The following is a 24,178-nucleotide window of genomic DNA, read 5'->3' as shown; positions in this document are numbered from 1 at the left end:
TTATTGAACTTATATAAATCAAGAATCATTTTAGCTCAAAATCACTACTTATTGTGTGACGGAAGATCAGTACCGATATTGATCGATGTGATTTAAATTTCTCTGATCAACTGATAATGAAAAGATTCTCCGGCAGTGATCTCGTTTTGATGAGGTTTTGGTCTTTATTTTCTCAGCCCTGTATGCTACACCAAGGAAATATTATTCTTTACCTAAAACAATAATATATCTGTGTACCCCTAGGACGAATAAAACAAACGATTTTAATTGTTTCATCAATTCCAACCAAATACTTTTGTTAATTTATATAATTGATATTAATAAAATAATTCCGATGATTTTGTAGTTTTAGGGATATTTTTTAATCTAATGACAGCATGTAATAAATCGATTTTTCCCTCATATTTGTATGGTTTGTCATACATGTTGAGAATGTATTGAGATGAATTTTATTTATTTTGAATTCGTGACACGTGACATAGGGGGGGTGAGGGGTCTTTACTTCTGTGACAATTTGTGACAAAGAGGGGATGGGGAGTCAAAAATCGTCAAAAAAAGCGTGACGTCTTTTATGGACAACCCCTATTCTGCGGCGATTCCATTGCAAACCACTATACCTAATAGCCTATTCGGTATATTGTGAAATCGGGCCTTACCATAATTGAAATAAACTATAAGATTACCCGAAGCGTCGATTTATCATTTTCTAAACAATACGAGAAAATGGAACAGAACAATAATTTATCCTCGAAATACCATTCTTGTGGACGTAAAGATATGGTTACAATTCATTCGGGAGGTTAATTTCACACATACTTGACTTATTTTAAGTATATAAAAACATTTTAAAAAGTGGGCGAAATATAGACGATCCATACAAAAATCATGATATTTGGAATCGAAAATTGCAAACACAATCTCGTTAGTACTATGTCCCAACATGCTTCATATCGTAGAAAAGATGTGTATTAGTAATCTCTTTTTCGATATTGGACTATTTTGTATTGAAATAATACAGGCTAAAATACCTCTGTTACCCTACTCAATTTTTGACGTTTCCATGTATCATTTGAAAATGAGTAACTATTACTCAATCTCCGAGTAACTTTTTATAAGCGTGTATGATTGTTCCGTCGTTTATACAATGAAAATCGAGTTCACTTATTTTTTGGGGAGAAATCGGCTCTTCTATAAGCTACTCATGACAAGGACGTTATCTATTCAAACTTTGACTTGATCGTAAAAAATAGGTAGCGAGCTTTGTCAAAGTTGCATGACAATACTTTGGGTAAACTCACATTTACCTAAATTTTGAGATTATCTCCCGTTATCTTAAAATGGGGAGATGCACTTTAGTTGATTTTGGGTAGGGTTCGACTTAAAATTAGGTAGCGGTCGGTAAGAGTGTAGACGTCAGAGTTTTGTCGGTACCAGATATGCCGGGTCTGGATTTTTATAGTTATGCAGACTTTTGAAAATCGAGTTTTTCGTAGACTTTCGTCAAAATTTACAGACTATTGAAATTGCCGCGACGTTTTGCTCTTGCTCACCAAGTCAGTTTAGCGTATCATTTTTTTATAGAGAAATTGAAGCCTGCAAATATTTTTTCGCATATATTAACTTTTGCTACAATGTCGCAAGATATTTGAAATTTTTACCTGGCATCTCTGGCCAGTACAGAGCAGTTTGTGTTATGATCACAACAAGGGTGAGTCGCTTAACGCAAACGGTTTTCTGTCTGCAAAAACCGGAATGACAAAAATTTTAATGTGCTTTCTGTTGTGCCGTTGATCCAGATATTGTGTCTAGAAGTCTGATTGGTGCCGGAGCGCTACTGCCATGTGCGTTAAGGTGCGATTGACACATTATTCCAAGCGACCGCCACTTGGATTTGATTCGGCACACTTTCATAATGTGCCGTTCGATTCCTATTTAGTAGCTAAAACCCCTATAAGTAACTAAAAACGCTTATATGAACCAAAAAGTATTGTAGTTTATAGCGAAATAGTGCAAGGATGCAAACATCAATCGAATATTTACCAGTGGAGGTAATTTTGCAGTTTCGGATGGTTGAAAATTCGAGTTAATTCAATTAGTACGTTTTTGTTTTAGATGCTGGAACAAATATTCTCCTATTTAGAACTAGAGGATCGCAAATCGGTCAGCAGAGTTTGCCGCTTGTGGGCCAAGCTTGTGTTTCGTAAATCGAACGTTCAGCTAGCGCTCGATTTTCGGGCCCCATCAAAACTGGATAGTTCGGAAAGTTTTCGAGTGCTGATGGCAAGCCAACGGCGCTATAAACACCTTCTACTCTACTTCGGAACTAAGCATGACAAATCTGACTTGATGTTGGCCATACTGTGCAAGTTTGCGGAATCATTGGAAACACTGAAGCTGATATCGGACTGCACGTTTTTTTTACGGTTGGATTTTTTTCGCCGAATTGTAGATCGGTGTCAGAGACTTACTACCCTACATCTACAGTCGGTGATATTCAATCACCATAAAGCCGACGACCTACGTTTCGGTGTTCTTCCGAAACTAGAACGGTTTTACCTCAAGAGCAATCTGCTTGAGCTGGCCGAAGTGGATGTTGCAAAAATTACACCCAACATTACCAGTTTGTTCATTCGAGTCAATTACACTTCTCAGCGGCCAGTAGATTTTGTCCGTTGCTTCGCCTCACAGTTGACGCAACTGGGTATTTGCTTCCAAACAGCCGATTATTTTCGGCAATTTTCAAGACTGCATTTTCCTCGGTTGGAAAAATTTGATTTATCATCAGCAGAAGAATTGGTTGACGAAGGCGAATACGAGCACGAGTATCTTGATCTTATACGGCGGCTAGACAAATTGAAACAAATTAAGCTACAGAACACAGTCAATACAGTTGTACTGATAACTTTGACGCAGTGTTGTCTCCATCTGCAGGATCTCTGTCTGAACACTGATGATTTGACTGATGAACACTTTCTGTGTTTCGGTGAACTCAAGTGCCTAAAGGTAGGCAACTTTTCGTTTATGATTGGAGGAATTAATTCTGTCCAACATTGGTATTTCAGAATCTACGACTAATAAAGGCAGCTATCGATATCACACAACCGGAGATTTATCCTGTTTTGCCGGGCGTTGGACGTCTTACGATTGAGGCTGTCAAGATAAAAAACTACAACAAATTCAATTATTTTCTGCGTCATTCATTTCCCAGACTGGTTTCGTTGCAACTATTACAACTGTTCAGCCCTGTCCGCTTTAAATGTGATATGATTTCGATTTACCATCAAATTTTGAACAATCTGATTTCTCTCGAACGATTGGCATTGCATGAAAAGGTACTAATTGACAATGAAACAGCCAAGCGCCGTTACTTAAACCTAATCTGCTTCAGGGAAAACTACACTGCGAATTTTTCTCCGCCTTCGCCACACTAATAGGGCTACGAGAGCTGCAACTTCGATTCCGTGGGTTGGGTGAATACCGGTATTCGACCGACATGGCCGATTTTCAAGTCCGTTCCCTGTTGGTGGATTTCAGACAAGTGAGTGTCGTATTCTGCACCTTTTCTCACAACACTCGTTCACAGAATGAATCGAAATTTTCTTGTCCTTCATCATTTAACATTGTCCCAACGGATTATCAACAAATCCGTATCCATACCAACGACGCCTAATTGTTTATCGGAAACATAAACGGTTACCATGGTAAAGCCAAAATCGGTTTCAGTGGTACCAGTTTCATAACCATTTTATACAAATATATTGTCACTCAAATATTGTACTGAATTATAATTGTATAACATTCTCATTCATTTATCTTATGTCGTTTTCGTTTTTAAACTGCACTACACCGGTGGAGTGCTACACCATGGCATGAATAAACGAACAAAAATGATGAAAACATAAACAGTAACCATTGACTACAATAAACGATTCCATTGCACAGAGCTACACCAAACTTTTGATGAGTGCTACACTAGTGGTATCGGTGCAGAAAAAGTGTAGCACTGGTGTAGTGCAATTGGTAAAAACGAACGGTTTCAGTGCAGCTTTCGCTACACCTGTGTAGTGCAATTTAAAAACGAAAACGACATTAATAACAAAATCAATAAACCAGAGAGCATACAATACAGAGTTAGAGTATATTACAATTTTTACTCTATCGTTATAAAATGTATTGAATATGACATGTTTTTTTCTGTACAATTTACCTCATTAATTAAATCTACCCAAAATCAACTATAGTGTATTTCCCCAATTTTGGGTAACGAGTGATGACCTCAAAATTTAGGTAAATGTAAGTTTAGTACAAGTATTATGCCATAACAAAGCACACTATGTATTTTTTACCAATCAACTCCAAGTTTGAGCAGAAACTACCTAATTTTGGGTAGCGTATAGATGAGCTCGATAATGAGTGATATCTCCTCAAAGTAGGTAGAAATGATTTTCAGTGTACATCTCATGATCCACATTGTGGATTCTGCTCGTTACTTTTTTTCTTTTCTTTTTTTTTTTTTTATTTTGTTTATTAGTTCCTACATCTTTTTTCTTCTGTACTCTTGGAAATTCAATTGAAGGTATGAAAAAAATAAATTATAGTTTACTAAAACATTATTTTATTTCAGTAAACTTGTAAATTATGTCATCATATTCTATTACATATCGGAGAATATCATATTAGATCAGAAAAATCAGTTTATTTACATTATTTTGTTGAATTTATTTTCTTACTGGACTGGACTGGAAACGCGATTCTAGTGGAAAACATGATATACAAAATCATTGAATCGTGAAGGAAATCTAATCGTGTCTCTACTACGAAGTATTCGAGATTCTTTGTTGGATAACGGTTCGATTTCGCATGGTGTACAAACTCCTGGAGGATTTCTAAGTGTTTGTGGTAGTTCCCGTTGATACGAATGTTTTTCCTTCGTAAGGAAATCATTGTTTTGTGGTGCTAGTTCTGTATCTTTCAACTGTTCGTCGCTTACACATGTTTGAGAGTATGGAGCGATTTTTATCTCCTGCACATTTCTCGTGTATTGGACACCGGTTGTATTCATAATCACGACTTTAGCTCCGTCCCTAGCAATAACTCTATATCGTTCTGATGAAAAATTTGGATCAGTTTTGCTTTTTTTCTGCTGTGATAATATTACTATGTCTCCAACAGCAATATTAGATTCCTTAGCACCACGTCTAAGTCAGCATATTTTTTGCTTGAAAGTTTGTATTCCGCATCTTTTTCACAAGCGTCCATTTTATCAAGGCTATAATCAGAATTGTTCCATAATCCTGGAAATATTCCTCGATATTTCCAACCGGTTATCAATTCGAATGGTGTCACTCCAAGTCTTGAGTGCGGTACGAGTGTATTGTGCCGATGAACGAAATTTTGGAGTGCCTCTCGCCAATTTTTTCCTTCAAGTTTTGAACAAGATAATGTTTTGATGATTCCTTGGTTTTGTCTCTCGACCGCACCGTTCGACTGTGGACTAAAAGGTATCGATTTATGAATAGATACTCCCTTATCTTCCCAAAACTTTATGAATGTCGAACTTTGGAATGGGGGTCCATTGTCGCTTTGAATCACTAATGGCAATCCCCATGTCCGGAATATCTCACATAGTGCATTATTAGTGCTTGTTGCATCAATTGCTTTCATTTCTACAACGGCTAGATATCGAGAATAAATGTCGATTACTACTAAAAACTCTCCAGTACCGAAATGAGGAACCGTCAAAAAATCGATTTGGAGTATCTCCCAAGGTCCATCAGGCATTTCTCTAGATGCCAATGGCAAAGGAGGGTTCCGTCTGGACAAAAGAGTGCATATCTCGCATTTCTTAATAAACAGACTTATTTCTTTGCTCATTTTGGGCCACCAAAAATATTGTCGCATTATACGTTTCGTTGCCATTTCACCGACATGACCACCATGAGCAGATGAGATAGCTTTTATTCGCAGCTCTTTTGGTAGAAGAACTCTTTCGTTTTTGAATATTTTTGGACCCATACAAATTAAGTTTTTCTTTTGTGCTTCGTACGGTTGAAGATCCTTTGGCCATTTCTTGCACGATAAAGCTTTTCGCACTGCTTGAAGCTCATTGTCTTTTTCAGATTCAGTTTCAATGTCGGTCCAAGTTATTTCCATACGTTCTGTATCTAAGGCATAAAGAAAATGTTTACCGTCATCACCGTTCAATGCTTCTTCAACTTGAGTCTCGGATACAAGTCGAGAAAGTACGTCAGCTACATTTTCATCTCCGGGTACACGTTTTATTTTGAAATTATAAGGCTGCAAACGCAAAGCCCATCCTTCGGCACGCGTAATCGCTCTTCTGCCCAATCGATGATTCACATCAAAGATGAATTGGTTTGCCTCTGAATCTGTCCATATTATGAAAAACTTGGCTAGTAAATAGTAACTAAATCTTTCTACGCCCCAGACGACAGCTAATGCTTCTTTCTGAGTCTGAGGGTATCGCTGTTCGGACGGTGATAGAACTTTTGATGCGCATGCAATGATTCGTGGACATTTATTTTCGTCAAATTGGATCAATACTGCTCCTAGACCGGATGGAGATGCATCAACAAATAGTTCGATGTGATGATTTGGGTTGTAATATCCCAAAGTTTTAATAGAATTTATAGCTCTCTCTTTAAGGTACTCGAATTCAACTTCTTCGTTATCAGTCCAGTAAAAAACGTTCGAATTAGCCAGTTTTCTCAAACACTCGGTTTTTGTAGCTCAGTGTACGATAAATTTGTCTACGTACGTAATCAGACCCAGAAAACTCTTAACCTCGGCGCAATTTATGGGTCTTCTGAATTCCTTGATTGCTTCCATTTTCGATTCTTCTATTTGCCATCCTCGTGAAGTTAGTATGAAACCAATAAACTTGACCTCTTGACTTCCGAAGACACATTTACTTTCATTTAACTTAACGTTGTGGCTTTCTAATCTGGAGCGAACTTTAGCTAAATTTTCGTCATGCTCCTCTTTGGTTGAACCAAAAATGAGTATGTCGTCCAAATAGTTTACACAACCTTTACATTCTCCCAGTACTTTTTGTTGGAGCGCTTCCTGGAACAGGTCCGGTGCATTGCACAGGCCAAATGGTAGACGTACATAACGGAACATTCCGAACTCGGTAAAAAAATTTGTCAAATGTCTTGATTCCTTGTCTAATTCAATATGAAAAAAAGCATTTGACAAGTCTATCGTTGAGAACCAGTTTGCTCCTTCCAGCTTTGCGAGAATTTTATCCAACGTTGGCATGGCAAAAGGAGTGCGTTGAATATATTGATTAGGTCCTCTTAAGTCAATGACCAATCTAAAATCGTCCTTTCCTTTAGGTACCACCAACATTGAAGAGCAAAATGATGTGTCCATTTGATCTGTTACTGGTTCGATAATGTTTGCTACAACTAATGTCGTTTTCGTTTTTAAATTGCACTACACTGGTGTAGCGAAAGCTGCACTGAAACCGTTCGTTTTTACCAATTGCACTACACCAGTGCTACACTTTTTCTGCACTGATACCACTGGTGTAGCACTCATCAAAAGTTTGGTGTAGCTCTGTGCAATGGAATCGTTTATTGTAGTCAATGGTTACTGTTTATGTTTTCGTCATTTTTGTTCGTTTATTCATACCTCAGTGTAGCACTGCACCGGTGTAGTGCAAATTAAAAACGAAAACGCCATAAACCTCGCAGACGCACCTCAACCAATGATTTAATGGCTAATGGGATATTCATGAACACATTTCTGCATGGTGGCTTTGTTTTATCGTAGTAAAGTTTTACAGGCGGTATATTGAATTTAGGAAAAGTTTCATTTCTTGAAATTGATGCAATTTCTCCTGCAAAATGAATACTATCTTCTTCAACATGCTTAACAGGGACTTTTAACCCGAGTAGCAATACATTGTATCGACATGCCGTAGATCTGCAAAGTAGAGCACGTTCTTCCTTTACAACGTAAAACTTTTCTAATAGCGTAGGCCTGTCGTCAGATATGTACATGTAAGCATGGAAAGTAGCCACCACATCGATTTCTCCTGATGAAGCATACGCTTTCAGGGAACGGTCAGAACCAGATGTTACGTTATGTATTCCATTTCTGAGGCTAGGATCTGACATGATCTGTTCGAACATTGCTAGTGTAAAGGTGTTTACTTGGGCACCAGAATCTATTAGAAAAGAACACTTTAGCCCAGATACTGTTGCCATAATAATTCCGTCGCTTGATTTTTCTTTTGCATTATTTGCATTTTTCATATTGAACTGGATTTGGTATGGATGATGAATCTAGATAAATTTGCGGAATTCCAAGTTAATTACACTCACTAGTGAGTTAATACATACTTACAGCGTCAACATTCGAAGGATAACTCGAAGTTTCACCGGTTATCACAAGCACTGCTTCATCGTGCCGATCAATGATTCTTTCTTTAGTCATATACGTCTCAGCACTATTTTCGCTTTGTGAATGAAATTTTATTTCCTGTTTTGATATACATATATTATTAAAGCAGCTCATTACATACACATATATATTAATTTTTTTATTTTTTTATTTATTTATTTATTTATTTATTTTTTTTGGAATATAACTAGTTGACTAGTAAATAATTATTAACGATCTTTAGTACTTCATGAACCGAGATAACTAAATTATTATTTTTTATTTTAATGTTTTATTCTTGAGTATCACTTACCGAGTCTTCCGTTTTCGGTTCCTCGGACTTTTCTCTGGTATCGATAGCGGCTATCTTTGAGGGTGGATATTCCGAAACCTCTGCTGCACGTTTGAACTGACCAGCGCACACTCTTTGAATGTGTCCCATTTGTCCACATTTGTTGCATATTTTATCTTTTACATTGCAATCGTTGGGTGAATGATAAACTCCTCCACAACCCCAACAGTTTGTGCCGGATGTAATGTTAGATTTGAAGCCTCTACCTATATTGGTCCGAAATTGAAAGCCACCTCTGTTCAATTGCCGTCCACCTCTATGCATCTGCCGTGCTCTCATGGACTCTCTGCGATTATTTCCACGTTGATCGCGAGAAATAAAGTTTGTTGAATGACTTTGCCGGTGATACTTGTTCCAATCCAAAGAAGCAATCATAGCTTGCTCTGCAGTTCCATGTCGATGTTGGATGTACTCTTCGTTGATTCGAATTGTCTCAATTTCTCGTACTTTATCAACCAAATCAATAAAGGTACCTTTACGATGAAGCATTTTTAGAGCAGTTGTCCGTACATCCCTGTTTTTAGCATGCTCTGCTACTGTGGCAACAATTTGCTCAAACTCTTTGTTCTCATTGAATTCACAGAGACGAGCAGTCGATCCGACACGAGTGAGAAAACTAAGATCCGATTCATTGGGGTTCTGAGTCATCATAGCTAATTTGCGTCGCATTAGCATAATGTCCGAACCAGAACCGAAATAGCTTTGAAGGCGATGCAATGTGTTTGAAAATGGTGCCGAAGATACATCTGGTGAGTCGGTGTCTGATTTCGTGTTTCTGAATATCTCAAGCAATTGAGATCCAGCCTTAACTTTAAACACTATAAATTTTGTTATTTCATCTTCTATTCCAGCTAGCTTGAGTGAATCTATTAATAAATCCTTCCACTGCTCATACACAGGACGAATAATTCCGTCTTCGTCTGTTGCTTTGCATTCCGGAACGTTAATGGACGCCACGGAAAGCTGATGCATTGATGATATGAATCTAGATTCTTCAAAGTTTGGTCCTGTTAAACGTTTCGTGCTGCTCAATCCGTTTTCAGCATTGAACTCTATCTCGCATTCTTCTGAAGTAGCCGACTGTCCTCCGTCTTTTTTCTTAGAAATTCCGGCTTGGAGTTCTTCATTCAGTTTATTACTACGATCTAATGCTTCTATTAAAGCTGCGTTTTTTGACCTTTCATTGGCCAGCTCGCGAGCCAAATTTTTTGGCCTTCTTTTTCTGCTCTCGTGTTTGCAATGGTTTATCTAAATTCAGATAAAGAAATATAGAACTTATTATAATCATATATTTCTTCATTATTTATTTATTCATTTTTTTTTTTTTTTTAGGTATAATCCCACTCGTTCTACAATATATTTAAATAACACAGGATACATTTATGTTAATAGGATTCACCATGTGAAGCAATTCGTCATGCTTCATTTTCTTTGTTTCTATATTGAAAATATGAAACTAGTTAATATTTCCTTTAATTTTTTAATTTTTTTTTTTTTTTTAGGTAGAAGCCCACTCGTTCTACAATATTTTTAAATAATGCAGGAACCCACTCGTCCGCATAAATTACTTTTAATAAGGTTTGCTATGTGCAGCAATGGCCCACTCGCCATGCTTCATTTTCTTCCAGGTAATATTTTTCGATTCAAATTTTTTTTTTTTTTTTTGTATAAGCCCACTCGTTATACAATATTTTTAAATAATGCAGGAACCCACTCGTCCGCATATATTATTTTTAATAAGGTTTACTATATGCAGCAATGGCCCACTCGCCATGCTTCATTTTCATTTTGAAAATGATTTTTTTTTTCTAATATGCTCACCTACAGACTGCGCCATGTCGTATTCTGCACCTTTTCTCACAACACTCGTTCACAGAATGAATCGAAATTTTCTTGTCCTTCATCATTTAACATTGTCCCAACGGATTATCAACAAATCCGTATCCATACCAACGACGCCTAATTGTTTATCGGAAACATAAACGGTTACCTTGGTAAAGCCAAAATCGGTTTCAGTGGTACCAGTTTCATAACCATTTTATACAAATATATTGTCACTCAAATATTGTACTGAATTATAATTGTATAACATTCTCATTCATTTATCTTAATAACAAAATCAATAAACCAGAGAGCATACAATACAGAGTTAGAGTATATTACAATTTTTACTCTATCGTTATAAAATGTATTGAATATGACATGTTTTTTTCTGTACAATTTACCTCATTAATTAAATCTACCCAAAATCAACTATAGTGTATTTCCCCAATTTTGGGTAACGAGTGATGACCTCAAAATTTAGGTAAATGTAAGTTTAGTACAAGTATTATGCCATAACAAAGCACACTATGTATTTTTTACCAATCAACTCCAAGTTTGAGCAGAAACTACCTAATTTTGGGTAGCGTATAGATGAGCTCGATAATGAGTGATATCTCCTCAAAGTAGGTAGAAATGATTTTCAGTGTACATCTCATGATCCACATTGTGGATTCTGCTCGTTACTTTTTTTCTTTTCTTTTTTTTTTTTTATTTTGTTTATTAGTTCCTACAGTGAGATTAATGGTTTCGAAATTATATTGATTATTAAAAACTCTCTTCCATATTAGATCAATGTTGGTGGACTCGATACGCTGATACGTATATTTCCGAACTTGAAACGTATGGAAGTTTGCGGTGCTTCGCCGGAGGATGTGCAGTTTGTTCGACGCAAGCTACCCGGTTGTGTCGTGCGTCATAAGCGCAAACAGCGGATTGTCGAATGTACAAATGACACGTGAAATAAACGATGCATAACATAGAATCGAGCCAACGAAAACTGTACTAGTAAACTAGTAAGTTTCAATTGTTGTGTTGTTTACTTATATATTTATGTATTTATAAAAAATATGACAATAAAATATACTCAATCAATAAATGCCAAATGACCTCAAACATGATGTTATCGGTTCGGAATATCCGAACGCCGTAATCTCGTTTGTTCAATAGAGTCGAGTTTCTGCAACATATCAAACGTTAATAATTTTGTGATCTCGAATACGGATATAAAAAAACCTCAATAAATGATTCAAAACAGTCATCATATGTTCTGCATTTTTCTTTACTCGCTTTTCAAGTACATGGAAATAACCAAGCAGAAAGTTCACTTCTAGTGCAAACTTTTATTGCGTGCGGCTCGACAATTGGAGAGGATGACTGAGACAACTATCCGGATGTTTTCCTCCGGCAGCGTAGCTCAAAACATCCAACAAGTTCATCAACACAGTGCACGTATCACCTTTTGAAGGCTCCTAGAGATGAATTGAAAAATGCTTTATTTTCACATTTAAAGCGAACACTTCGACGAAAAAACTACTCCACAAGTGGAAAACATGCAGTTTCTATGCAGTTTAAAGAATTTTCAAAAATAGCAGTAGATTTTCATTCATAAATATTGTTCTGAAATTATGTTTACTTTTTTTCACATTAGGCTCTCTGACAGCTCACTTACAACCAGAGATGCCAGGTAAAAATTTCAAATATCTGCAGACAGGGTGTGTAAATCTGAAAAAAAAACAGCAGTCAGCAAGTATGTCCTGCTGGCAGCAATTTCTCTATAAAGTATGACACGCAAAACTGACTTGGCGAGCAAAAAAAAAAAAAAGGTCGCGGAAATTTCAAAAGTCTGTAAATATAGACGAAAGTCTGCGAGAATTTCTAAAGTCTGCAAAAATCTGCGAGAATTTCAAAAGTCTGCAAAAGTCTGCACAACAAAAAATGTCTGCAGTACTATACCCCAAAACTGCAGATTTACAGACAAATCTGCAGACCTGGCATCTCTGCTTACAACCACAAATGCAAATGAGATTGGTTTGTTTGCATCAGGAAACGAATGCATTAAACACAGTTCAGACGATCAATCATCTTCGGTCGACGTCCAGATTGGTTTATTAATTTTATTTAGCCGAATATTGCTCACGTATCCGACGTTAAAAAGTTCCGTGAACTTGACGTAGTGTCCTTTTATATGAATTACTTACAATTAATGTTGTTGTTCCGTAATCGTTCCATTCAGGTGATAACCGCTTGATGCTGCGTGTGAATCGCTTTTACATATTGTTTTGTTTTCATCAGGGAACGTGTTGGCCACCAATTTTTCAGTAGGGCCACCGTTCATTTTTCACCGGGCATAGAAACCTCAACACCGATCACTTGTTTTTTACACGAAAAACTTGGCACAATGACACCAAAACGAAATGTAGAGGCGCTGCTTGTTTAAAGGTGATACTTTCAGCAAGAGCCAGCGTTGCCAGGTTGACAGATTTTATTCGCTTCTCCCAACACTCTAACGAACCCGATCTTCTGCCAGGTGTTCTAAATTTTCCTAGATTTTGTCAGATCTCACCAGATCTTTACGGTTTTGGCCTCTATACGAGTGGTCAGACCTTTTTTTTGATCACTGAAAATGAAGCCAGATAAATTTTTGAGTCAGAGACAGATGTTTGAAAAAATAACTTCATCTTTCTAACGATTTCTTATAAAAACTGATAAATTCATTTGAAAAATCATAGTAACAGTGGAAGAAAATGCTTTTACGTCTGAGGTGGTAACGTTGATCTTAATTCATTGTGCGAAATCTACCATTTATTCAGAATGGAGCATTAAATTTGGCTTGATACAATTTTTCAAATGCCGATAATAACAATTTATAACTACCCGAAATAAATTGTACTAGATCGTTATACATTCTAGTACTCGAGAAATCAACATTACACTGGTTTCTGTTTAAAAAAAATTGGTCCGAAAAACCCTAACCTTACTCAATTACACACGTTTACAAAGATTTTCCATGTTTAATCGTATAGTTCGCACTGAAAACAGTAGTAGTAATAACTTTGAAATCGATTTTCTTCTACTCCGAGTGTACTTTTATTGCTGATATCCAAGGGGCAAATCACTCTAAACTCTAGACAATCTCATACTAATAAACTCATGTAATTCCCTAATCTTATTTATTCCCAACTAGTCAAGATAAGTTTGGGTAATTTAAAACTAATCCAGCCTAGTTTTGCCTAATCTTGTTTGAAGTGTGTCTGTCATTCGAGCTCCCACGCAGAGATGCCATTTATACAGATTTATCTGTTTTATACAGATTTTTACATACGCATACAGATTACATACAGAGTACAGATTTTATACAGATTTCCAAGCAGATTTCTCAATTTTAATACAGATTTATACAGATACCACAAAAAGTGAGAAAGAAATAATGAAACTTTTCCGTCTGTGCGTGTTTGATTGCCCATATTAAAATGAAAATTTTTTCGTGCAGCTGTTTAATGATGAACGCTGAAAAACATTTACATCATAATTTGAAACCAATTTGAACTGATGTTCAAGGAAGTCATGGCGTCATGAAACTTTATTGTCAGACTGAAAAGTTGTATGACCTGATTTGACGTTGCGTATTGGGCGTTTGAATTACATGTTTGAATTCCAAGTCATCATTTTCAAAAGAAAAAAGTATATGGATTTACAATTCAATTGTGGTTGATAACAAAAACAATTAAATTTCGTCGTTGAATGTTCATGTCAGTACGGCAAGGACTTACGATATAAAGGAATACTCCTTGCATCTGCCATTCTATAACAAGAACCTAATGGAATAACATCTTTAAACATCATTTTATTTCCGAAATTTCCTTTCATTAGTGATTACAGATAAATACAGATTTTTATACGAAGCAATATTATCACCCCTATTCTGTACGTCAATCGATTCGAAATATTCGGATCGAATGTGCAATTTCCATTCTGCATTCCGTTCGAGTTGGGTATGAACTCGAATATCATTCGTTCGAATTGTTAAAATTTCGAACATTACTCGATCGACTTGCGTTCGTATTAGTTCTGTTCGGTTTAGAATCGTTCTAATTTGTTTATAGAAGTGTGACCGTTTTCTTTTACCAAGAAATGAATAATATAAAAAGAAAACGAACGTGTAAGTAGTGTTGACAGCTTTGATAGTTAGTGTTCGAAATTTCAAGTGTCCCGAACGAATCATACAAGTCGAACGGAATAAAGAATGCAAAATTCGAACTCGAACGAAAATGTAGATTCGTTCGTATCACAAATCCGTCGGATTTCAGAATCGGGGTGTATATATATTCTATGAAAATATCTGGCATCTCTGCTCCCACGATTACAGCTTCTTATGTCATAATAATGCTTTTCCAGATCTCGGCTAAACTTCTCTATTCCCATTCTAATCCAGCGAGATTCCTGCTAAACTTTTTTACTCCCGGTAAAAAGACAAAGTTTAGAGTGATTTGCCCCTTGCTGATATCTATTTGTACTATTGATTAAACGATAAAAATGCTGCAAATCACTACTGCCGATATGAAAATTTTCGAAAGAAGCCTTCTTTTCTTGGTGTCATTTTTCATTGGCAGGTGTCACTACCGGTAATTCAGTTTCGCGGCAATGTGCCAATTGGCCAAGGGGGATAACAGTGTTGAGTTAATTCCGATTCCAGTTGAAAAGTCAGTCTTGTGATGAAAATTCACTCATATTGACAACATCACAACTCTTCGAAATGCACATTATTCTTCATTAATGATTAATGATGATACAAAATATTAACGCAAATATCTCAATGGAGAGAAATGACTGACAGCTCAATAACAAAGTTTTTTCTGCCAACTTGAATGTCTTATTGCTCAGACTTTTCTCTACTTGAATTTAAATGTTGCTATTTAAATTCTTGCTAGTTCAAAACGTGAACACTTTTTCCATATGGTAGGAAATGAAATTAGATAAAAAAATTATTGACTAGTTTTGGCGAAGTGATCATAATTTTATCATCGTGAATTTGCGACAATACTCAATTTTTGTTAAATTTATTTATATTTTGAATTACATGTTAATGTTTTTTAAAAATTCTTATTGAATTTGAATATATTCTTAATAAACTTCAGTTACGAAATTTCGAGCAGGCATTCTTCGGGCGATTGGCATATTGTCGCAAAACTGAAATGTAGAGGCGCTGCTTGTTTAGAGATGAAACTTTTAGCAAGAGCTGTCAAATCGGTAGGAAAATTTCTAATTATTCCACCTTTTCAACGATTTCTTATGAAAACGGGTAATTTCATTTGAAAAATCATAGTAGAAGTAGAAGAAAAAGTTTTTACTCTGAGGTGGTAATGTTGATCTTAGTACATTGTGCGAAATCTACCGTTTATTCAGAATAGAGCATTAAACTTGGTTTGATACCATTTTTCAAATGCCTGGAAATAACAAATAAAGTGTCCAAAGTAAATAGTACTCGATCGCTATACATTCTAGTATTTGAGAAATTTACATTACACTGGTTTTTGTTTAAAAAAAATGTTAATCCGAAAAAACCTAACCTTACCCAATTTCACACATTTCTGAAGATTTTCCATGTTCAATCGGGGTTTATACCGAAAAAAGAAGTTGTAATCACTTTGAAATCGATTTTCTTCTACTTCTTTTATTGCTGATATCTATTTGTACTCTTGGATAAACGATGAAAATGTTGCAAATCACTACTGCCGATATGAAAATTCCCGAAAGAATCCTCCTTTTCTTGGTTCCATTTTTCATTGGCAGGTGTCGCTACCGGTAAATCAGCTTTACGACAATGTGCCAATAGTGATTTTATCAAAAGTTCAAATTAAGAAATAAAAGTGCGTGAGGGTATATTGAAAACATCAAAATCTCCTGCAGATTAGACACAATGTAATTTCCTGTAACTGATGAACTATTGGGAATGTGTTGTACATTTGGGAAATTCAATATATGTAGACATTAGGTGTTACGATGAGTATCGAAACTTTATCGATTTCAAATTAAAACATCAGGCACATTCAACTTCACTTAGCATTAAATTCAAACCTCGAGAACGATCGTACAACATGACTGTACGAGATAGGGCAGGTTAAAAGAAAACCAGAAAAAAGGTCAGCAGGCTCGTGATGCGGCAGCGCACCGAGATAATCCGCCTTAAGCAAAATACGGGTCAGGTATAAAGGCACATTGTTTATGTTTCCCTGCTTTCGTTAGGACCCGACTAGACTCGGTTAAATAAATTTGCATTTACGTTACGGTCCTTTTAGAGGATTAAATCGTTAGGGATTAACAATGTAAGGTCCAGTACCTGCAATCGTCACTTGTGCTCGAAATGGTTTGAAATGAAAATATTTGTAATGAAAGGAAATGCATTTAGTTTGTAACAATGCAAGTAATTGTCTGGTGCTTGATAATGCTTGAGTCAGGTACCAAAATGGAAACAACGGCCGACCGGATTAGCCGGTCGGGCATGTACCGGGTAAGAAAACCCAGGATTAGAAAGCGTTGCAATGAATTGCAATTTAACGATGTATTGAAGGGTAGAAGATTTACGGTTTACCCGATATATCATTTGTATACCTACTATGTAAGAAAATTCTGTATAAATAGGTTAGATTTTCTGTAAATAAATCAGTCTTAGATCAGAACCCAAAAGGGTAGTTTGTTGTCGCTCAAGAGTATCACGTCCTGCAGTAGTTTGTTCCTCAAAAAATATCAAGTTCTGTGAAAGTGGCTAGAGAAGTATATTTTCAGAAACTTTCCGAAAATTCATATCCGAACGAGCAGTGCACTATTGTGCCATCTGTGTAGAACTAACGCGTATCCCCCACTATAGGAGGTGTCGCCTAGATCACACGATACACAAAGCTGCCAGCCTCCTTAAGAGAACCCCCTTCGAGGGAGATTTGGTAGCTCCACCAGGAGCTGGTTGTAAACCAAGAAAATCTAATTTTCTTACCATAACATTAGGGTTGTTTTCAGATCAGATCAAAAAGGCTTTGAAGCCTCTTCCTTGTGTCATTTTTTCTCCTGACGAATAGTTTTAATGTACACATTTTCAATACATCGTGGGAAAGATATTTAAGTCATTGAGAATCCTAGAATAATAGGTTGAATTAGAAATTAATAGGTTAAAAAGTTGATCTACCATCTTTTAATCTTACGAAGCGTTAGTGTTTAATTAACAGATTTGAACATGATTGATCTTTTGAAAATGAAATGAACTCACTGATTGCTGTCAATATTATAATAAGTGTTGTTATAGCAGTAACCATGCTACACATGCAGTATGTTGAACAAATTTTCATGAAAATGTAGATAAGTTGATGATATAGCAAGAAAGATTTGAAAAGCGAAACTTACTTTTCATATTCCGGCCATATTAGAAAAAACGACGCGTACGAAAATCAAGTTAAGCAAGGTTGATTAAAATGCTAGCATATCTCGGTTAATTTTTCAAAAGGGCTTATAAGCAAGTGACAGTTTTTCTTTGTTTACTTTCTCTTCTATTAATTACCAAACGGTTTCCACGTTTATCACTCAACTCTTTGCATGAAATGATACCCGAAACTTTCGACTTTCAAACAGAATAGTGATATCAAAGAAAATCTTTTTAATCACATCACAATAATCGAAAGAGAGAGTGATTAAAGAGAAACTGTCACTTGCTTATACGCCCTGATGAAAAATCAACGTCGTCGAATCAACCGAGAAATGAATTACTGTCATCCCCCTTGCAATTGGCTAGAATTAGCGATATATAAAGTTTCACGTGCAGATGGTATGTTTGTTAGTAGCATAATCGGGTGTTGTTAGATGGCGCTTTCGTGCACAGTAAAACATTGTAGAGCTGGTTTCTTGTGGTTAGTTTCACACAAGTCAAATTTTCTCTTGCGAACATAAAAAATCAAAACAAAACAAAACTGATTCGATAATCACTGCAATCGTTTGAGGTTCTAGTCAGCCAGCATACGAACTGATTCCTGCCTTGTTGCTGATGGCTTTACAGCTGTGGAACCGTCCGCTGAAGCATATCCTGCGTGTGACAACCTGCAAACTTCTACCGCCCGTTGCTGCATTCCGGTCGTTCAGAATGAGTGCTCGGCAGCGCTCCGAAAAAGTCCTGGAACAGCTGAAGGAATCAAACCCATATTTTGGAAAATATGCGAAAAAAATAGCCGCCGTTCAGGAGAGCTCGCCGGAGCAGTTTCTGGCCAGGCTGGAAAGTGTTGAAAAGCAGAAAAGCAATACCAAACCGGGCGGTTCCGAACAGCTACGAGATTATTCGGAACTGTTGAATCCCAAAGTTCCGGTTATCAATCGTCCGAAGGAGGAGGCAGCTTTCAAGAAGTTGAGTGATATTATGAAGGTGGACTTGATTGAACAGAAGAGCGCCGACGAAATAAAGGAAATATGGTTGCAGTATCACCTGGGTAAGGAAGTCATATCGGCGGCTATTCCCGTCGAGCGGTACGATCTGATGATGACAAGAGCGAAGAAATATCCGATTTTTATTCTTCCGATGCCAAGAAGTCAGGGATACGAGTTTATCATGCTGCAGTTTTTCGCAAATACAGTTCATTTCACGCCTTTGATTAACTATCAGGTGACGGTTTAAAAATGCTTGGTTTGAAGTTGATGAAACATGTTCGTTTATTTCTAGGTCCACAAGGAAAACGCACCGGAATGCTTGAACGTTGTCATGTACACTGAGCTTCGCGAAAAAGGTCTAGTTCTGATGCGAGGAGAGTACGACAGCAAGGTAATTTCCGGTCAAGAGGCTCAGTGTTTGGCAAACCAGCTTCAGCTGTATTACAGTCAGCATAACCAGAGCAAATTGGCCTTGCTGGAAGCGTTTACCAATCAGCCAGACAAATTCAAACACATGGATGTCATCGAAGAACTGAACAATTTAAAGATTGTTGGTTAAATATATTGTGTTTGTTTTAGAGTGAAAAATCTAGAAAACTTGTTGATGTTGCCCCTCTGTCTGCGGATGGTAGTACGGGACTCCCGAATAATTCCTCAAAAGTAACATCAATGGTTTTTTTCTTATTGAAAGACCACAAAAAATCAAACGTACTGCCGTGTGGATTGTCATCAAATTGAAAAGAACCGCTGGTGATGGTGTTCTGGGAAAGAAACGCTGTGGAATTGTTCGTGTTCAAGTGGCCGCTGATCGGCTTCGGAGTAGTAAATGCAAATTCGGTTCCACAATTAGATTTGCGCTTTGCACTAGGTTCGTCAAAACACAATGAAAAGTTTGGTTCTCCTTTCCGGTGCTGTCTTTCTTCGAGCGCTAGCGTTTTTTTCAAATCGCACCGTATTGCTGTACCTGTTGATCTGAATAATTCCTCAAAAGTAACATTATCTTTGTTTTCTTTCTGATTGAAAGACGACAAAAAATCACACGTTTTGTCGTGTGGATTGTCATGAAGTTGAAAGGAACCGTTTGTGATCCACTTTGGAGTGGTAAATTTAAAAGTAGATTCCACTTTCCGGTGCTGCTTTTCTTCATATTGCACTGTATTCGTCGATTGGGTGACGGCGGAGAAGCGGTCTGCAACAAGATTTTTGAATACGCGTTACATTAATGGATTTACTTTTCTTGATTAGACTTGTAAGGTAATAATAACTTACTAGCAACCAACTAGTTAGATTTTGAGTTGTAAATTCCGCGAAATTGTCCACCGGCAAAGAACCGGCCGTTGCATTTCCAGTGCACAAGTTCAACGAATCGCCACGGTCACAACCTAACTGTATCTTGATTTCAGTAGAATTTCTGTCATTCAGTTCACCGTTAGTGTGGCTGAATAGTGACGGAGATGGGCCTAGTTTTCGATGTTGATGGTGCATTTGATTGCTGATGTACGAATGTTCCTCCCAGCTGCTACGTTCCATGAAACTTTCGTAAATCTCCAGATTTTTCGTTCGGAGATTTTTCAGCTCCCGAAAGTTACAATCCAATGGGGTGTCTTCATGTCCTCGTTTTAAGGATTCACAAGTAACAGAACATATTTTTTCCATGGCACACGAAACTTCTCGAAGAAATTCTGCACAATGAACAGATTCGCTTGGTCGTGTTTCGGCCGGAACTAATTCATCCGGATCAGAAATGATGGCCGAACTAGGAATGGGTTGTCCATCGAACGGAGTAGAAGTAGCTGGCGGGACAAACCTTGATCCGACACTAGCCAAGGTTTGATCGGCAGGTATTTCAAAAGGTAACTTCATAAACTCTCTCCCGGATAGAAAATTACTTGGTAAATTCAGATATTCAACATTTTTGCGCTTGTCGGCGGCTGTTAGCTTGTTTTGGTTTTGTGCCTGTTTAGACTTTTCCAGCCACTGTATGAAACCGACAGGCGGGATACTTGGGCTCGGTTCGCACCTCACGAACTGATTCGTACCATTTTGTCTTTTGAATCTAGCATAAACCGGACGATCCGATCGATCCTTACCGATTGGAGGTACTCTCTCTGGTGCTGGACGTTCGAAAAATCTTTTCACCGGATTGGTTTCCTTCGAAATGCCTTGAGCTTTGTGAAGATTTTTTAAGACCTCCTGCATAAACAGATTGTTTCCCGAATCGGTACCACCACCAACGTAAAAGCGCTGCAGTTTCGGTTGCATGGGTTTTGGAACGACTTTCGGAATCTTTGCTGCTTCTGGACGGTTTCGCGATAAAAATTTCTGAAATAATTGCTGTACGTACGTACAGTGATCCACTTTACGTTTCACAACCGTCCTATGGATCCTAGCCATGGTGTTAGATTCCAGCTTACCTGTTGTCGATATTCACTTGGATTAACCGTAGGTAGCCATGGTACCGTCCGCACGTGGTGATTTTAGATTGAATCTGACAGTTAGTATTGGTTCACGTTCACAGATGAGTACGAGAATTGTTATTTAGCCTGAAAATAAAAACACGAAACGGAAATGGTTCTTTTGATTTTTTTAAAAATATTGCTCCCAAACTTTTGTGGTCGAGCAGAAAAACAAGACGGGTGGGTTATGTCAGAGACATATGGTTCAGTTTCTTTGCTATTGAAGAATCTGAATTTTGGATCTGGATTTCTGGAACTAAATTTTGAAGCCGCCTGCTAGAACTGAATTATGAATCTGAATTCTCAATTTTGACGCTAGATTCTAGAAATGAATTCTGAAGCTGAGTTCTACACACTTAAAACCATTTCATGAGCTCGGCATAATAAAATGCCGAAACTGATCAGCAACACGTAAATTTGCTGATTGCTCAGTAATCAATACGCATGTTTCTGAACTTCGTTAAATGCATTCACTGATATTTCGGTAAAATGCTTCACTTTGCCGAAATTTGGCATAATTGCTTGCTAAATTTATCAGTAAACAACAGATATGCCGACATCAGCAGAGACGTTTGCCGAGATTTCGGAATATGCGCTAGCTGTTGCCGAGATTCAGCACGACAGCTGTCATTTATTGCCGCGTTACATTTTTGCTTCGCATTGTGCGATTATTTTCTAATGAAATTCTCGAGTGAAAAAATGGATAATCTTCGAAGAAGCGTGGAACCACTTGCAAGTAAAAATATTGAATAAATATAGTGACATGTTTCGCTTTATAAAAAGCGACTTTATCAGAGCACTCGCGATTATAAGGGAAAACACCCAACACGGGGCTCAAAGCGTCCTCGAGACAAAACATATGCGAAAAAAAACCCAATGCATGGAATAATTCAATAGATCAAAGTAAGTTTATTTTTTGAACAATACCGTATATGCATCATCAAATATTGAACATTTTTGTAAGCCAAAAATCAATATATATTTTTATTTTCATATTTCCAGCTCGACTCAAGGTGGTCGCATCTGGAAACGCCGCTTTTTGTTATGCTACATGTTTTCAGGTAGAGGCTTTAAGCACTACTGGCAACAAATTTGTAAGCCTCCTTTAAGTGTGAATAAAATGAATTTTTGATCCTGAATGGCGTGTTTATAATGTTGAGAAATTTCAAACAAATTTAATTGACTATATTTTTAATTACTGATGATTCGGTAATTTATTTTTTCATTTTTTCGTTTTATTGGTTTGCCGAATATTCAGTGAACGTTTCACTGAGCAAACAGTAAATCTTATGCTGACGATTTCGGCAATATTTGACGTTTGTCAAATTTTAGGGTGCCGAGACGCTCAGTAATTTTATTTTTGCCGAGATGATTGCTGATTACTCGGCTGTGCGAATCTCGGCATTTTTTTGCCGATACTCAGCTAAAAAATTTAAGTGTGTAGAACCTAATTCTGGATTGCTGAGCTGATTACTGAATCTGTCTTGTGGAACTAAATTTGAGACCAGGATTCTGGCTCGGCACTGAATTCTTAATCTGAAATCCTATATTCTACAGCTGAAAGCTTAGCTACAGAATTCCGGTTCAGAATTCAGTTTTAAAATTCGGATCCCGAACTCAGCTTTGAAATTCAAATTAATTTAGTTCAAAAATCTGCAGATCCTTTTCCTGATTTAATTTATTCTTCTGGATTGTAAAACTGAATTCTTGAACCAAAATCTAACTGAACTGAATACTGAACATTGCTTCTGCAGTGTATTTTTGAACTAAATTCTGGAAATACAATTGAATTTTAAATCTGAATTATAATCCTAGATTTCGGTCTGAAGTTCCAGAACTTCGGGCTCAGAATTCAGTTTCAGGATTCTGAAACTACTGATACTGAATTCTGAATTCCGGACAGAAATTTTGAAACCTAATCCTCTGGTCTGATACGCATCTTCAGATCCAGAAGTCAGTTACAAAATTCAGACCTTCAGATTCAGACCAGAATTCATTTCTGAAATTTAGATCGAGTGCCCAGGTCTACAATCGAGACTATGATCTCAGTTCCAATATACAGGCACAGAATCAAGTTCTAAAATTCGGTTTCAGCTACAGTTTCAGAGTTCCGGAACTCGATTCTGATAACAAGACAAGATAACAAGAAGACAAGAAGACAAGAAGACAAGAAGACAAGAAGACAAGAAGACAAGAAGACAAGAAGACAAGAAGACAAGAAGACAAGAAGACAAGAAGACAAGAAGACAAGAAGACAAGAAGACAAGAAGACAAGAAGACAAGAAGACAAGAAGACAAGAAGACAAGAAGACAAGAAGACAAGAAGACAAGAAGACAAGAAGACAAGAAGACAAGAAGACAAGAAGACAAGAAGACAAGAAGACAAGAAGACAAGAAGACAAGAAGACAAGAAGACAAGAAGACAAGAAGACAAGAAGACAAGAAGACAAGAAGACAAGAAGACAAGAAGACAAGAAGACAAGAAGACAAGAAGACAAGAAGACAAGAAGACAAGAAGACAAGAAGACAAGAAGACAAGAAGACAAGAAGACAAGAAGACAAGAAGACAAGAAGACAAGAAGACAAGAAGACAAGAAGACAAGAAGACAAGAAGACAAGAAGACAAGAAGACAAGAAGACAAGAAGACAAGAAGACAAGAAGACAAGAAGACAAGAAGACAAGAAGACAAGAAGACAAGAAGACAAGAAGACAAGAAGACAAGAAGACAAGAAGACA

At 37.0% G+C, this 24,178-nt stretch overlaps 3 protein-coding genes across 6 annotated transcripts; 2 read left to right on the top strand and 1 right to left on the bottom strand.

Moving 5' to 3' along the window:
* Positions 1–1,664: 1,664 nt before the first annotated feature.
* LOC131434638 (uncharacterized) lies at positions 1,665–11,506 on the top strand. 3 transcript variants are annotated; one of them, XM_058601593.1, is made up of 6 exons: positions 1,697–2,048; positions 2,113–3,003; positions 3,063–3,332; positions 3,389–3,538; positions 10,264–10,389; positions 11,374–11,506. In XM_058601593.1, exons 1-5 carry the CDS (start codon positions 2,016–2,018, stop codon positions 10,297–10,299), a joined length of 1,380 nt encoding a protein of 459 aa, XP_058457576.1. In that variant the 5' UTR covers positions 1,697–2,015; the 3' UTR covers positions 10,300–10,389; positions 11,374–11,506. The 3 variants fall into 3 exon arrangements, with proteins under 3 accessions (XP_058457567.1, XP_058457576.1, XP_058457558.1); XM_058601584.1 differs by lacking the exons at positions 10,264–10,389; positions 11,374–11,506 and having other exon boundaries at positions 1,665–1,708; positions 1,797–2,048; positions 3,389–4,488; XM_058601575.1 differs by lacking the exons at positions 10,264–10,389; positions 11,374–11,506 and having other exon boundaries at positions 3,389–4,488.
* Positions 11,507–18,493: 6,987 nt separating this feature from the next.
* LOC131434634 (ATP synthase mitochondrial F1 complex assembly factor 1-like) lies at positions 18,494–19,573 on the top strand. The gene is made up of 2 exons (XM_058601564.1): positions 18,494–19,220; positions 19,278–19,573. Exons 1-2 carry the CDS (start codon positions 18,612–18,614, stop codon positions 19,542–19,544), a joined length of 876 nt encoding a protein of 291 aa, XP_058457547.1. The 5' UTR covers positions 18,494–18,611; the 3' UTR covers positions 19,545–19,573.
* On the bottom strand, positions 19,532–21,623 carry LOC131434625 (uncharacterized). 2 transcript variants are annotated; one of them, XM_058601551.1, is made up of 3 exons: positions 21,400–21,622; positions 20,255–21,319; positions 19,532–20,174 (listed from the first exon to the last, which is right to left on the bottom strand). In XM_058601551.1, the coding sequence occupies exons 2-3, from the start codon at positions 21,245–21,247 to the stop codon at positions 19,926–19,928; spliced, it is 1,242 nt and encodes a 413-aa protein (XP_058457534.1). In that variant the 5' UTR covers positions 21,248–21,319; positions 21,400–21,622; the 3' UTR covers positions 19,532–19,925. The 2 variants fall into 2 exon arrangements, with proteins under 2 accessions (XP_058457534.1, XP_058457525.1); XM_058601542.1 differs by having other exon boundaries at positions 20,255–21,623.
* Positions 21,624–24,178: the final 2,555 nt, after the last annotated feature.

This window comes from Malaya genurostris, chromosome 1, assembly GCF_030247185.1.
Source record: "Malaya genurostris strain Urasoe2022 chromosome 1, Malgen_1.1, whole genome shotgun sequence".
Taxonomy (NCBI): domain Eukaryota; kingdom Metazoa; phylum Arthropoda; class Insecta; order Diptera; family Culicidae; genus Malaya; species Malaya genurostris.
This window is presented reverse-complemented; position numbering and strand designations above follow the sequence as displayed.